The 16,904-nt window shown below is 32.3% G+C and overlaps 1 protein-coding gene across 2 annotated transcripts in view; it reads left to right on the forward strand.

The window, feature by feature from the left end:
• The first annotated feature begins 2,362 nt into the window (after positions 1-2,362).
• Positions 2,363-16,904, forward strand: part of LOC107448601 (putative sodium-dependent multivitamin transporter) — a 46,878-nt gene continuing 32,336 nt past the window's right edge. The window contains exons 1-5 of one of the 2 annotated variants that reach the window (XM_043048909.2): positions 2,365-3,434; positions 8,940-9,005; positions 9,085-9,204; positions 13,757-13,911; positions 16,106-16,246. In XM_043048909.2, the coding sequence (XP_042904843.1) occupies positions 3,093-3,434; positions 8,940-9,005; positions 9,085-9,204; positions 13,757-13,911; positions 16,106-16,246 (824 nt within the window). In that variant the 5' untranslated portion in view covers positions 2,365-3,092. Of the gene's footprint in view, positions 3,435-8,939; positions 9,006-9,084; positions 9,205-13,756; positions 13,912-16,105; positions 16,247-16,904 lie in introns of both variants that reach the window. The other variant, XM_043048910.2, reaches the window with a different exon arrangement.

Raw genomic sequence — 16,904 nt, forward strand, 5'->3', positions numbered from 1 at the left:
TAGGATGCTCCTCTTGTCTGGAAATTTGACGAGCAGTCTTATGTCCCAGACTAGTAGAATCACCAATATTTTGATTCGATGCAATTGGAAAAACCGAAACATAAAAAATAAAAAAAAAACATTTATTAAACAACACTAAGTGCACCCATGAACAACTTACATGTCGAAAAGAATAATAATAATTAAAGTTGCGTGCTTATTTCTTTTTTGTCAGCCTTGCTTTTTTAAAGTCTTGTCACCTCGATTAGCGAATTAGCTTTCTTCTTGCAAACACAAGTTCCACCCTAGTGATTCCAGTAGATCACCGAAGTCAAGCATCACTTGATGCTGTCAGTGACAGGGTGGGTGACCACTTTGACCAGCATGCGACGGGATCGAGGGTTTGCGATGTTGTTTCTTGTTAACCTGTTCTACAATAAGGATCTCCAATTTGCACGCACCATCATAGAGGATCATCCTCAGAGATGTTTCCCAGACCGTCACCAATATCCCTTTTGTAACTTAATAAACTGTTAATACTAATATGCTCCCTTTTTTTAATCAAATTTAATTAATAACTTTAAGGTTGTTTTATTTTTCTTCATAGCATTGTTTTCTGTTCGCAATGGTATTTAAAATTAGCAAAGTAATTATCCAAACCTTTTTTTTATTTTTAAATTCTAATAATCAGTTTTTAATATTCTGCATTTATTTATCTTAACAGTTTTTCCTAACTTTTTGTTGTTGTTTATTTTAATCTAAACTGTTAAGTCCCGCAGTGGACTGATCGTAAAGACACTGTTCACAGTAGATCACCGAAGTCAAGCATCACTGGTTGCGGTCAGTGAGGGGGTGAGTGACCATTTTGATTTGCTTGTAGGTATCGGTCCTTGTTAAACTGTTCTAACCTTAAAGTGCTCTACGTCGTGCAGGTTGTCAAACTACCTACTCAGGGGAGCCGGATCGGAGCAAAATTCTGACGGACCCTCGGATCATCCTCAGGAATGTTTTTCAAACCATCACCAATAGCCCATTCTGCAGCTATGGTGCGACGTAAATGTACTACTACTACCTTCTCCACTACAGAAAGAAATAGATATTCGAAAATTTTTTACAACAGTACATTACGCAATCTATTTATGTATTGTTTTGTGAAGTGGTTACATTTTTCCAATATAACTTTGGTGACATAAATATCAGAAGGTATTGATAAGACATGAAAGGTTTAATAAAAATTAACATTTTAAATACATACACTTAAAGACTCTACAGGATTATTTGTAAGTTAAAATGTCTTATCTGATCTTTACAAGTTCGTGGACTGATAGTCTGACGTTCGTCGGTGACTTCATTTATTTTCTAAATTATACGTAATACGTAGGCCTGTGGGCTTGGTACAAAGAACGGCTTTTTTGTTGAAAAGCACATAGCTCAATTTAGGGAAAGACAGCACAAAACACATCAAGGATTCGGCGGGATTCAAATCCGCAACCTTGCCTCTATAGAGTGTTTGACCGAACAAAGGGCTGTTGACGACGATCTGTGAAACATCCCTGACGAAGTTGGTTGGTAGTTGGTAGTTCATTTACGTCGCACTAGAGCTGCACAATGGGCTATTGGCGACGGTCTGGGAAACATCCCTGAGGATGATCCGAAGACATGCCATCACAATTTTGATCCTCCGCAGAGGGGATGGCACCCCCGCTTCGGTAGCCCGACGACCTGCACGTGAAGTCGAGCACTTTACGGTAGCACAGTTTAACGAGGACCAATACCGCACACCCTCGGTCCCTACGCAAACAGATCAAAGTGGGTCACCCACCCGCACACTCACCGCAGCCAGTGATGCTTGACTTCGGTGATCTGCTGGGAACCGTGTCTAAACGATCAGTCCACTGCGGGACCATCCCTGACGAAGATCCGAAGACAAGTCATCACAATTTTGATCCTCTGCCGATGGAGTAGCACCCCTGCTTCAGTAACCTGACGACCTGCGCGCGAAATCGAGCACTTTATGGTTGAACTGTTTGACGAGGACCAGTACTGCACACCCTTGATCCCTTCACAGACTGATCAAAGTGGTCATCCAACCGCATATTGACCGCAGCCAGTGATGCTTGACTTCGGTGATCTGTTAGAGACCGTGTCTTAACGATCTGTCCACTGCGCGACAACCATTTCCAGACTTTTGATAAAATGATGATAGAGAGAAGTATTAATTTTTCGACAATAATGAATAAATAACATTATTTAAAGCAAAAAAAATAAAGAAAGAAAGAAGAAAATTCACTTGAAAAAAAAATTAAATTTACAATATTTCCGTCCCCTCCGCAGAGGATCAAAATTGTGATGGCATGTCTTCGGATCATCCTCCGGGATGTTTCACAAATCGTCGTCAACAGCCCATTGTGCAGCTCTAGTGCGACGTAAATTAACAACAACAACAATATTTCCGAACAAACTAAAATTCCGAAGTAAAAAAAAATTGCGGAAAGTTTATTATTGACAAATTTCCTTTTCAGTGCACCGAATTTCATCTCTGTAGATGCATTTCAGCAGGCGGTAGATCGGGCAACATAGTTTTTTTTCTTTACTTCAAGTTTAACAGTTGATAATTTTATTACTAAGTATCGAATTTTCTTATTCTAGTGTATTTCGTGTACATTTCTGTACACACCTTCGTAATTTATAGTCAATCAGAACAGTCTTTGCACAGCCAAACAAAATAAAGTGCAAGTTGAGCACTATGAAACTAAGGAAGAGGTGTGCAGCCCGTCGAAAGACGAACTAACAATTTATACCTATATTTAATGAAGAGCGTTATCTTAAGTTGTGAATGCTTTGTGACATAATTAAATGATAGTGATTCGAAAGTTATGAAACTGTTCATATCAGTGATAACAATAGTTCATCCTTGAGTGAGATTTATTTACTTTCATCACATTGATAAACGGAAGTTTTTGAATGAATCAGTTAGTCATAAAGTCTAATTCTGACAAGCTTCAAATGATTTGTGATGTACATGATTGTTGGAAATTGAACATTAAAAATAGTTTGTTCCAATTTATAAATTTTCAATTGTGCTTTAGTTAAAGGTACTTCACAGAACAAATATGCCGATGAAATATCAATTAGGAGCTGTTGATCTTTCAGTGATCGCGATCTCGCTGCTAATTTCACTTGCAATTGGAATATATGTTCAGGTAACTGGAAAACAAAAGAGAACAACAGAAGAATTTTTAATGGCAGGCAGAGGAATGTCAAAATTTCCTGTTATAATTTCTATTACCGTAACTATGTTATCAGCTTTTACGATGCTAAGCCATCCTGCTGAAATTTACCGTTTTGGTCTTCAACGTGCAATGATGATTGTTTCAACCATTGTTGGTACCTACTTGGCTTCTGTTATATTCATCCCTGTGTATTTCCAAACTAAAGTATCTACTACAAATGAGGTAAGAAATATATTATAAATAATAATAAAATAGTCTATAATCAAATTGTTGGTGTAGTGTTGGTACTTGCTTGGCTTCTGTTATATTTATTTCTGTAAATTTCCAAACTAAAGTATCTACTATAAGTGTGGTAAGAAATTTATTATAAATTACGTATTTACTGCCTATGAGGTAAGAAATTTATTATACTTAACAATAAAATAGTTTATAATCATATTATTGATACTTCCTCTATTTGTTGGTTTATTGTTGGCACTTACTTGGCTTCTGTTATGACCATGTCTTGGAATATTCATCCACTTTTAGATGCACTTTGATAATTTTTTTTAAATTTTTTTCCGCATATGCGCAGTATAAGGCAACTACTTCAATTACTCTTATCTGGCGCAGTTTTTATTATTATTTTTTTAATCTTAAAGAAATAATTTCGTTATCAGTTTAAAATTGATTCAAAAGATTTGTTTAATTTTTTTTAAATATTTAAGCTATAGAAAAAGTGGCACTAGACCTAGTATACATTTCGGACATTTACCAAAGGTCTAGTCATACTAGATCTGGTTAAGTGCCATTGCCCGGTATACCTTACACTGTTTTTTTAAGGTCAAGTGCCACTGCCCGGTATACCCTACACTGATGTTTCTTCTAATCTATCGTCAGTAAGTATTAAAATATCGAATAAATGTAATTATATCCACGAATAAATTAATATCAAATCGGATGTAATAAATATTTTGGACATTCACCAAAGCAACTAATTTGATTATCAACATTCACCGGTGAAAGTCAACAACCACCGACTTCGGTCATTCTCAGTAACATGCACATCATTTACATAACAACCTCATCAGGACGATTATTTCATATTTTGCCTAAATAGCATCCGGCATTTCAAAAAATAAAAATGAATTATTGGTACTTACTTAGCTTTTGTCGTATTTATTCTTGTACTAAAGTACCTACTAGAAATCTACCATCCAAACTAAAGTATGTTCTACAAATCAGTTAAGAAATTTATTATACATAGCAGTAAAATAGTTTATAATCAAATTGTTGGTACTTATTCAATTCGTTGGTATATTTTCAGTATTTTACTTGACTTCGGTCATATATATCCCTGTATATTTCCAAACTAAGGTATCTACTACAAATGAAGTAAGAAATTTATTAAATTAAGCAATAAAATAGTTTATAAAACAAATTGTTGGTACTTACTCAATTTGTTGGTACTAACTTGTCCTCTGTTATATTTATCCTTGCTTGTTTCCAAACTAAAGTACCTGCTACAATTGTGGTAAGAAATTCATTATGCATACCAATAAAATAGTTTATAATCAAGTTGTTGGTACTTATTCATTTCGTTAGTATACTGTTAGTACTTACTTGGTTTCGGTTATATATATCCCTGTGTATTTCCAAACTAAAGTATCTACTACAAATGAAGTAAAAAATTTATTAAACTAAGCAATAAAATAGTTTATAAAACAAATTGTTGATACTTACTCAATTTGTTGGTACTAACTTGTCCTCTGTTATATTTATTCCTGCTTGTTTCCAAACTAAAGTACCTGCTACAATTGTGGTAAGAAATTCATTATACATACCAATAAAATAGTTTATAATCAAGTTGTTGGTACTTATTCATTTCGCTAGTATACTGTTAGTACTTACTTGGCTTTGGTCATATTTATCCCTGTGTATTTCCGAACTAAAGTACCTACTACAAATGAGGTAAGAAATTTATTATACATGGCAATAAAATAGTTTTAATAAAATTTAAGAATAAAAACTTTTTATGGCTTTGCACGAAAAAGTAAGAAATAAAATATTGCGTGTAATTTATAGGAATCGAGGGTACTTTTCCATTTCGCCGGCACAAGTAAACTAAATTTTTTTTTTTAAATAGACATCACTAAAAAATAAATAGTTGGATTTACGTTAATCCGGTGACTTTTCATTGTCAACTTGATCACTTGTTCCGGCGAAATGGGGAAGTACAGAATCGAGTTTATTTAGTTTCAGTCCTGATATTTTCATTTTATAAAAATTTTATTTTAAAGTGTGTTGCAAGAATTTGAAATAAAATCTTTAAAGAAAGCAGTTTGAAAGTTGCTGGGTTATTTAATGTCACAATTGTTATTCGGAAATCTTTTCGTTTGCTTTCCTTAAAAAGTTTTATACATTTTGAATACAAATCTGTTAACATAGAAATAATATATTGGTGTTTTTCCCTGATTTATTGTGCGCTAAAGGCAGAACTTTGTAATAAGCATATTTTACAATATTCTTAAATTGTTGAAAATTCACCAATTTAATTTTATTTACATAAAATGAAATTTTTTTCATGATTCTTACTTTTAGAAGACTTTTTAAGGAAAATATAACTACAAATCGAGCAGTCTAAGAGTTTGAAAACGTTACTATCGTGTTAATTGTTCAGAAATGCTTTTAAATATAAACGCATAGATTAAAACAGATTAAAAAATTAAAAAAAAAGAAACTACAAATTCGAAAATATTTTTTATTTTTTGCATCAACTAAGAATTCGGCTCTCATTTATACATGGATTCTAATCTTAACAGAATTTGATGTTAATCATAGCCAAATCCCTGGAAGTCAAAAATGTCGTAAATAAGCAATATCGAAAAAAAAAATATTTCCTCAAACATGTTTTTTAAGCTACGCTGAAAAATGTTTTGTTCATGTATGCATATTCGAAAAAACTTTTTTCAAAATCAATACCTTCTTTTTTTAAAAAAGTTTTCGTTATTTTGAAAGAAAAAATTGTATTTCGTAAGATTTTACTTTTTTTTATATTTCTAAATTTATAGGAGCATATTTTATACTTTAAAAAAATATTTATAATATTGGATTTGAACTTTCAGAATTGTTTATGCTTATCAGGTATTTTTAGGAGATTAATTAACGCGCATTGTTAAAATTTTTGAGATTTTCTTTTAAAGTTTTTTTTATATTAAAATAAACGAACGGCATAAATTTTTGAACGGAATGCTGTAGAAAACATGATGGAATTTTTTAATAAGATTTAAGTAAGCAGCTAAACATGAAAAATTTTATCACAGAGCCAAATGTATTTTTCGTGCAGAAATAAGTTGTCTCTCTGTGGTAAACGTTTCTAATTTCGACTATCACATGATACTTAACCTCAAAATTATCCTTTCAACTTTGAAGTGACCATGATATACATCAGCTAGCTAAATCGCGTGTCATGTTTAAAAAGCGAATGTTTTTTAAAAAAGTTTTTTAGTGTTATTTGCTCGAATAAATATCTAAATTAACGAAGCAATATATTTAATTAAGTAAACACTTCATTTGCTTCATAGATTAAAAAAGGGAGAAAGTGGAGATATTCCGAGTGCTCAAATAGAGAGTCCCATACTCAAGACTCACTGGACGTAAATGAATAAAACAAAACAGATTTGAAAAACAAAACGCTAAGCTGCAAACTAGAAATGAAAAATTAGACAACAGTGCGAAACAAAACTTGAAAGACCACGGTAGCCGTGAAGCCAATAAGGGGAGGGTGCATTTCCAAGCGCTATCGAGGATAGCGTGAGGAATGAAAGTCATTAAGAAAGGAATCTGCATTCAAATGAATGAATCAAGATTCCAGAGAATCAAGATTAGCTTATATGACTAGGGTGGAAAGAATTTTGGGGTTTTATAGAAATAAAATTGATGCTCAAGGTTACAACAATGTGCAACACGAGATGAGGTACCGAATTCTTGATGCTTGACTTATCTGTATGTTCCTCTAATTTAAATTTTAAAGAGCGTTTGGTTTGCTTGATGTAGACAAGGCTACACTAACAAGGTATGAGGTAAATTAACACCTCCTTGAAAAAAGAAAACCTTCGCAAGGATCACTAAGGATCGGTTTTTCTTGTTTACGGCTGCCCGTGCGAAGGCATTCTCTGTTCTAGGTGGTGTAATGTAAACTCCCTCTGCAGTGAACCAATATTGTCACTCTTGCCAGGAATGCTACATATATCTGAGGGAGCACTCGCGAATATAGGGGAGAGTGGGGTAAAACCGGGTGGAGTAGTGAAACTTTGTAGTAGGGTAAAACTGGGTACCATTTTGCCGAAATTAGCTCTGTTTTCCAGCAGACAAACTTTTGAATAAGCCAAGAAGAAAGACGCACCATATTCGGCGTGTTGTTGTTGTTTGTTAAATCACGGCGTCTGTGTTGGTAAGTTTGTTTACTGTGTCAACTTAATAATGTTCTCTTGTTTTTAAGCTCCTTATTTATTGGTCATTCCAATTACAAAAACTACTTTTAGTCCAGCTTATTATACGTTTACTAAGGATTCACACCCTAACAAACAATGACTTAGGACGATAGGTAACATTTTTCTGTTTCGTTTTGTTTCGATAACCTCTGCTTGCGTGGTAAAAACAGATTCTTGTCTGGTCATCACCCCCTAGAGCTTGAAATCTAAGCTGAGCTCACAAGGCAGCGCAACAGAAGAAAATAGTAACTATATATTCAAGGCTAAACAAAGATTTTATGGGCCCCAGAACAAAACTCATTCCAAGTCCCATCCTCAAAACGCAAAAAGCCTTATTTTTATATTTTGTAGAAGTTTAAAAGAAACTTTTTACAAAAATGTAGTTTTTGTAAAGATGTAAAGAAATTCTCGGCCATTCTTTTGAAAAAAATTAATAAACACTATATTTTTCGTAAAGAAGTTTTGTCTGACCCTCAACCGTCCCTGGCCCCGGGACTATTGTACCTCTCTCGCTTAACGCTCTGCCCCTTCAGTAGGCCCTTTGACTACATTGCAAGTAAATTCCATGCATAATTTTCTTAAATTGACATTTAAAATAGAAATACGTGATATTTTTTCACTGAAACTCTAGTATTTCTAAATTCCCCATATAGTTAACAAAGAGCAACCCATTTGTGAGGTAAACTAGTGGGGTAGGTTTAATTTTTTTTCAGAAAAAAAATAATTTATAGAAAAAGCAGTACATTTATGACTTTTTGAGAATGATATATTGTATACAACTAAACAAGGAATATCTTGGTCAAATCAGACAGTTTCTAAGTTGAGTAGTTTAGTTCCAAAAGGCCTTCGAGTTTTAGAAACAAGGTATTACCACACCTTCCACTAATTGTAGTTTCTGTTTTTTCTGAAAAGCATAAAAGAAAGGCTGGGTCTTCGATCCATCGGTGTACTGAAAAATATCAGTGTTTGTAAGATGTAGGTGTAAAATACAAGTAAATAAATGGATGAAAAAGCGCACTTAATGCTAAAATGTGTGAAAGCAACAAAACTTGTTTATGTTTGGTGTTTTTGCGCGAAAAGCTGGGGATATAGTTTTCAGGAAGTCCATATTTTTCAATAGTGACTACTGAAACACATATTTTCAGGAATATCATGTGATACAACTATTAGCCTGCATTTACTTATTGCGATATGAATTGAAAAAATAATTTATTTTAAAATTCAAATACGTCAGTTGACAATTTTTCCTTTTCAGTATCTTGAGCTTCGATTTGGAAGAAAAACAAGATTTCTTGTGTCAGCCTTGTTCAATATAAATATGGTTTGTAAGAATTTTTTTTATGAAGTTTGAAACTTAGGACTATTTTGGTTTCATAATAATAAAATTGTTCACTTTTCAGATAGTCTTTATGTCTGTTGTTTTGTATGCTCCAGCCTTAGCTCTCAATGCTGTTACGGATCTATCTTTGGAGTTGTCAATAACTGTGATTGGTGTTGTGTGCACTCTTTATTGTACTTTGGTAAGTAGCATTACTACTGGAACTGAAATTCCGCATAATTTTCACAAACTTCCGATCTAATTATCCGATTTCAAACTCTTCAGAGTCTGAAAGGGAATCATTGAATGATGTCAACTACCGTGTCAATTCACGACTAGAAATGCAAATAGGGATTTTGAAATAAGGGAATAAACTTATGAGGAAATAACCTGGAATTTTGGAGAATTTTCATTGCATCATTTATGGCTGTTCCAGTCGTTTGCCTTATACTATTAAAAAAAAATAAACTAAACTCAGTGGCGCGACAGCCCCTAGAGGACCAAGACATACTGTGCTCATCTCAGTTTTCTTGACCTTGGGCTCTGGGGTGCAGGAGGTCAGGTCAGATGATCAGCCGAACGTGGAACCCCTATTGTTTAGTTCTCAAGCATGCTTGGTACTCATTTATCGACCCACTGAAAAGCTGAGTCAACCATGCCCGGTCCGAGGATCGAACCCCATACCTGTGGCATGGGAGCACGAAGCGCTACCACTCAGCCACTGGGCGTCCTTATACTATTAATGATTTTTTTAAAAGAAAAGGAAAATACTGAAAATAAATTATTTGATCTTCTTATTTTAATTTTAAAAAAATTATTCTTTTGCTCAATAACTCAGAATTTATGAAAGAATAAATTCTGAGTTATTGCATCATTCTATTATGCTTTTTGTTTTTTTTTTATCAAATTTAATAAATTCATTAAGGGGGGACCCCACCCTGAGATGGTGAAATATTGAAGTTTTTCTTGAATTTTTTTAAGTAATGGAGACAATGCAGCGACTCCTTGTTTTTTTTATGATATTTAGCTACAATTTAAGTCTATTTTAAATTTCTTTCTTTTACAAAATAACAAAAAAATAAATTGGTGGTACAAAAGTAGCACCTCACTGGCCTCATGGATTTAGAAGTCCTGCAACACAGGAAAACGATTTTGTTTAGATTTTCTGAAACATAAAGACATTATTTAAGAAGTAGCATAGCGGTTTTTCGATATTCGCAAAATTACCGAAATGGCGGTAACTTCAAAAAAAATTTAAGTTTTTCATTAAAAAAATATTCATTAAAATACTAATACAAAATCGAAATATGAAAATATCAAAAAAATCTTATGATACTTTCCGAAGAATATGTTTCTACGTAATTTAAAATAAGGAACAGCTTATTTCGTTGTATAGATCATGAGAAAAACGTTAGATCAGGTCAAAAAAAAGCGTTTTGAGAAAAACTTGTTTAAAGTTTTGACTTATGTTCAATCTATTATATTATTAAATTAGTAATGACTAACCTTTATTCTGCAATTTCAGATCCATATATCTTCTCCGTCAACAGAATCAACAGTAAATTTAAAAAAGCATTATANCTCATGGATTTGGAAGTCCTGAAACACAGGAAAACGATTTTGTTTAGATTTTCTGAAACATAAAGACATTATCTAAGAAGTAGCATAGCGGTTTTTTGATATTCGCAAAATTACCAAAATGGCGGTAACTTAAAAAAAAAGTTAAGTTTTTCATTAAAAAAATATTCATTAAAGTATAAATATAAAAATATAAAAATTTCAAAAAAATCTTATGCTGCTTTCCAAAGAATATATTTCTATGCAATTTAAAATAAAGAACAGCTTATTTCGTTGTATAGATCATGAGAAAAACGTTAGACCAGGTCAAAAAAGAGCGTTTTGAGAAAAACGCTCTTTTTGAGCTATTTTTGACTACGTTTTTGACTATTTTTGACAAACGCTAGTTTTGACTTACGTTCAATCTAGTATATTATTAAATTAGTAATGACTAACCTTTATTCTGCAATTCCAGGTCCATATATCTTCTCCGTCAACAGAATAGATGAGACACAAAAAAAATATCGCTCCTCCTAATCCGGCCTTCTACCTACTTAGCGACGACTCTCTATTTTCCGGTATAACTTTCAATAGAAGTTAGGCACCGAGAAATCGTTTTAGACAGACATTAGGAAGGGTACGAAGATTCGAAAAATGCAATAAATTTTTTTTTTAGAATTTTTGAAATATTCAGGGTGGGGTCCTCCCTTAACCTAAACATTATGTTAAAAATTTGAAAATATTCGTATAAATTTGTGAATATTCCTTTGTTATAATGCTTAATATCTCAGACGGACTCTAATCTTGTTGTTGTGGACTCTAATCTTGTGTGTGATTTTTCTTGTTTTCCAGTAACGCCATTTATGGCAAAGAATTCACCTTCTGCTACGCCCGTTTATGGGGCGGACCCATTCATACATACATTCATTCATTCATTCACAGATCGCAATTTTGACCAGAAACAGAGAACGATCAATCGCTAATTCAGTACCCCCCACCAGAGGTATCGATTTGTTATTTGAACATGGAGGACTTTGTGACCAGACCTGTCACCATTAGTCTTCGAAAGGCAGGATTCGAACTCTCGTTCTCACAAACGTAGGTCTAGCCCCCTGCCAACCAGACTATCCCTGCCACGGACCCTAATTAAACAGTTTTTATAAAATTTTCTAGAAAGACGCATGATTCTAACGTAATATGGAGAGAAAATAACGCTCAATTTATTTTTATAGAAGACTTCATTCGATTTGATTAATGAATTTTTTTTTTTTGCTAAGTGGTACTGATCTCACCATTAAAACTTTTACATGAAGCAGTTTAGTTACCATTTTCTTTATTGGGCTCCAGGTGTAAGTAAGTTAATATTGAGTAGTTACAGATGATAAATCTAAGTGGCTACATCCGTTTTCTATAACCATCGAAAGAATATTTAGAGCAAAGGGTTAATTAGTTATTTAATAAATATGAAATTGCTTTTATATAATTCTTTGAAGTTTAATGTGGAAGATGAAGAATCCACTATCTATCTGAAGAGGATCGTTAAATAGCCACGATAATTATCTTTTTATCTAAGGGGCTATAGGTATCAAATTAAATCTTTCATTTTCAATCGGCAATCAGTCGAAGCTATAGGAGGCTCTACCATAACAAATCAATTACGACCAGGTGAATGATACAGTATTATTTGAAGGTGCTGATGTATAAGAAGCTGAGCTCTGTTGGTAATATCACCCTTCTGTCTTAAGAAAAATGCTATCACTGGAAAGTGTTTGCTCTTAAGTCTACAAGGTGTCCTGAAATATGCACAGGTAGTAACTGCGATTGAAAACACAGGTTTTAATTGAAAATTACGGTTGATCATGTATACAATATTTCAAATCAGGAAAATGGGCTCTATGACTTTACTGGCATATACGCAATCTTCTGTGAAATTTTCTGTTACAGTATTGAGTTAATGTGGCTGACATTCGATGATAAAGTACTCAGTTCCACTTTTAACCCCTTGGAGACGGATGATTCAGAAAAGTATTCGTACGAAATCAGAATCAGGATGTAATTAAATAAAAAACTGTAACTTAAATGTAGTCGTTGCTAATTTTATAGACATACTTTGCTTTTACTTTAATTACTGTTAGTTTAATCATATATATAATCAATGTTTGTTCAAAGTATAACTAAATAGTTTTATTTTGAACAAAGTAATGGTGAATTAAATAAATCAAACCATTATAACTCCGTCCAGAAATAAACTGCTAAAGAACCAGTTTCATATTTTTACCCCGGTTGAAACGGTTTTATGCTGGCACGTATTTGTGACAGTCGTCGCGAAAGGGTTAAGGAACTGGGGAGGTAAGCTTGCGCTGTCATAATACAAGAATACTGTTGGACCAGTTTACTGTGAGTTTTTCTATTTTCATTTTGTATTATATTTTCAAGATTTTGTATGAAATTTCTCTTCTGATTTGATTTTTTGTATTTCTTTTATTTTTCCTGAACTTTTACAAAACTTTTGGGGTACTGAAAGAGAAAGTTTTGACATTTGTCTGGCTTTTTCAATAGAAAAGGTTTTGTGGCTTTCGGAGCTAGTACCCCCTGAAGACGTAGGCTTCGGTGGCCATATTTTTATTTTATTTTCATTGTTTTTTTCTTTATTGCTTCGACAAGAATACAGTCTTATAGTGTTAAATTGCATGATTGGACTAAAAATTGAGAAATTATATGACCGAATGACCTAAACATTGCTTAACAATGAAAGACAGATTATTTCGCTGTTCTTTTCTGTAAAGATAGATTTTTAATTACCCAACACTTTCTTACTCCTTTCTTTTTTCGTTATCAAAAATTCATTTCATAATTGTCACTATTTTGAAATCGTGCTTGAATTTTGGGACACCCTCGACAGATGGAGGAAAAAAAAACGAAAAGGGTAAAAAAAAAAGTTGACAAAAATTGATAGAAAGAGTAGATTTGACACGTGAATATATTTTTATTGTATGTTTGATGCTTTTTTTAAAAGATATCTTCCCTGTGCGAATTTAATTTTTTTCCTTATTTTTCATTCGTATTTTATAATTATAAACGATTAAGCAGAAAATTACCAAAGATGAATTCATTATTTGCTTGAAATCTTTTACATTTTGTTATGATTATTGCAATCAATTTAAATGCTTCGTTAATATTATACTTTATTTTCATAGGGCGGATTAAAAGCTGTATTATGGACAGATGTTTTTCAAGCAGGGTTGATGCTGTTGTGCTTCATTGTAATATACATAAAAGGCATTGACGAAGCAGGAGGTGTGTCCGAGATTTATAAGCGTGCACGCGATGGTCAAAGACTGGACATTTTTAAGTAAGATTATTTACTTAAAGTTATTTTAAACGTATTCTGTAAATTAACGATTTTAATCATAGACGAAGGGAATTTATAATCCTGATAAAGTATTCACTGAGTATATTGAGAGAAAGATGCAAAAAAATAATATCTAAGATTTTTCTAATATCTAAGATTTTTTTGATAGAGTGCTACCTCTCAATAAGGGAAGAATCACAGGGATGACTGGTTGATACGAATTCTGCACCCGGCTCACACCGACCACAGTGCTTACGTAAAATATCCTCATTGGTATACGGTCATGGGGTTGAGTTCCCTTGCTATCAGGCTAACCGTGGGTGGACTTCCTCTAAAAATGTAGCGCAAATGCAGAGAAGTCCCATCAAAAAATTCTCCACGAAGGCAAATTTCAACCAATGCATGATCCAGGAGCTCCTTGCTTTCTGGAATGGGGTCATAATTACTAGGATACGGAGTTGATTATATAGGTAGTCGTCAACTCGAAATTGGGTCAGCTGTTTAATGACAGTTATAAAAATAGTTTTGTTGAAATCTAAAAATGAAACTTTAAACCTTAGCAATGAGGTACATAAAATCAAAATGTTCAACTACAATGTTAAAAATTTATACACCGTTATACACTATTATTCAAATTTCTTAGAGAACGACCACGTTAAAAAACTGTTTCATGATTAATTCATAAAAATTTAGTTCATGACCTTAATAAAAATGTGGTACTAAGATTTCAGCAAATCCTCAATTTGCATTATTTTATCGCTTTTTACTTATTGATTTAAATTTAGACAAAGAATTTTGAATAATATTTAAAAAAAATTACAAAAAGCAAAGAAAAAAAATGTCACCTCTCTAAAAATTAATTCATAAAGCTTTTCTGTTTTAATAATGTTCTCGGAATCTGTTCTTATTTTTCCTTAATTAATTTTATTTAGTCGGTGGCGAAGAAACGTAAAATTTTTTTTTTCTGTCTAGTTGTTATTTTCTTCCAGAAACGTTTTTAAATAATTAAAAAAACTATTAATTAAAATTGTTTCTTTTAGTCTTCTAAACATAAAAAAAATGAACTGAATAAAAATTAAAAATCTACAAACATTTTAATTACAAAAAAAGGGGACTAAGGATATAAGATTTTAAAATTTTAAGTCATTTTTATGACATTACGTTGTTTTTCAAATTGCTTGTATTAATCATTGTGAAGCTAAAGTCTACCATATTGAATACAAAACTTTAAAGTGATATCTTTATTTTTTATTAATACACTAAATGCTTTTTTTAATCATTGTTTATCTTTTTTTCGTTGTGTTGTCTACCGCAATTTGAAATAAGTGTATATGCTTGCATTATACATTGATTAATAATAATATAATTCTCAATCAAATTTTTTAGGAACTAGAACATTCCATCTCCAGCTCGCTCCACCCACTCCATAGTTTATTCTCATTCCTCATTGTCAATTTCTTCTTAGACATCAATATTTTCCACAAAATACAGAATATTTTGGATTCAAAATATACAATTATTTTTTTCTTTATGTAAGAACACTTCGCTAGCGTGTGAACCATAACGAAATCGACAGTTTCCAGGATTTTAAAAATACTAATTTGAACTAGAAAAAATGAAGTTTAGCTTTATAAACACAAAGTGTGTGAATCAATAAGAAGTAATGAATGAGAGATAATTTTACTCGTTTACGAATGAATGAGAGATAATTTAGCAATTTAAATAGGAAATGATTCTTATCGCTCTTCATTCATTTTTTTTTCTCCAAATTTCACTGTAAATGTTAACGATGTGGCAACACGTAATCATTCTCTTCATTTGCTATTTTTGATTGAAATCTACTCGAGCACGAGAAAGAAATGGGACCCTTTCAGAATGTTAAATTTAAACTCTGTAGTTGCATTCTTACGGCCTGTAGAGCAGCCCGTATGGTATTTTTTTTCAACAAGTTTAACAATTAATAAGTCTCAAACAAATCATCGAATGTCATATTCTTTTATGACATCGTAATTCCTGTAGACTTTTCTACAAACTTTTATTACTTCAAGTTTCTAAGTCTTATAGTTTTTGAGGCAGCAAAGCAAGTTGCAACATTAAGTTGAACTCCCGAAACAGCGTCCCTTACGATTTTTCAACGTAGAGAGTAATGTAATTCACCATATTCTTTTATTTACACATGTTTTTTTTATTACAGTATGGACATAGATTTGACTACTAGATACACATTTCTGAATGTATTCATCAAGGGTGTTGTATCAGCATTGTCTTATTATGGCACAAGCCAAATTGAAGTTCAGCGAATGTTGAGCATTTCGAATGTATCAAAGGCAAAATCGTAAGTATTTGTTATTGTACATATCGCCCTCAGGGCTGCCAAATACCACAAGTTTTTGCAAAATACTTTATCGAGTGGTAGATAATTTAAAACTAAAGTTTTCAGAAATTTTGGTAATTTTACCAACATTTCAAAAGCTTTACCACGTGGGAGCTGGAACGAAGTAGTATTTCTTATAAACTTTTGAATCATTTACACGTAATGGTAGTAAGATCAACTTTAAATCACATTTACCTAACAAAGAATTATACATTAAAATATAAACTTTGCTACCACTAGAAAATGTTTTCCCAAAAAGCGTCTTCCATTTTGTCAACTTTTATAGTTAAAAATAAGTATAAAATTTTATTCGAGTTAAATACTTTATTATTATTGTCATGTTTCTTATTATTGTCTGATTGATAGTGTTTCGTTTCTTATTACACTGAAAAAATAATGCCTTTATACCAAAATTGACATTAAAGTAAATTTTTCACCATATTTTTTTTCATTTTTCCTTTTCTAGTCTGAATAAGGTGTAGATTGGTAAACCTGTTCTTAAATATGTATGCATAATGTTATTAATTACCTCAAAGCTATAATATATTAATCTCATACATTATTTATTGTACATTTCCTCGTATTATATATATATATATATATATATATATATAAGTTC

Source organism: Parasteatoda tepidariorum, chromosome 8 (genome assembly GCF_043381705.1).
Source record: "Parasteatoda tepidariorum isolate YZ-2023 chromosome 8, CAS_Ptep_4.0, whole genome shotgun sequence".
NCBI classification, from domain to species: Eukaryota; Metazoa; Arthropoda; class Arachnida; order Araneae; family Theridiidae; genus Parasteatoda; species Parasteatoda tepidariorum.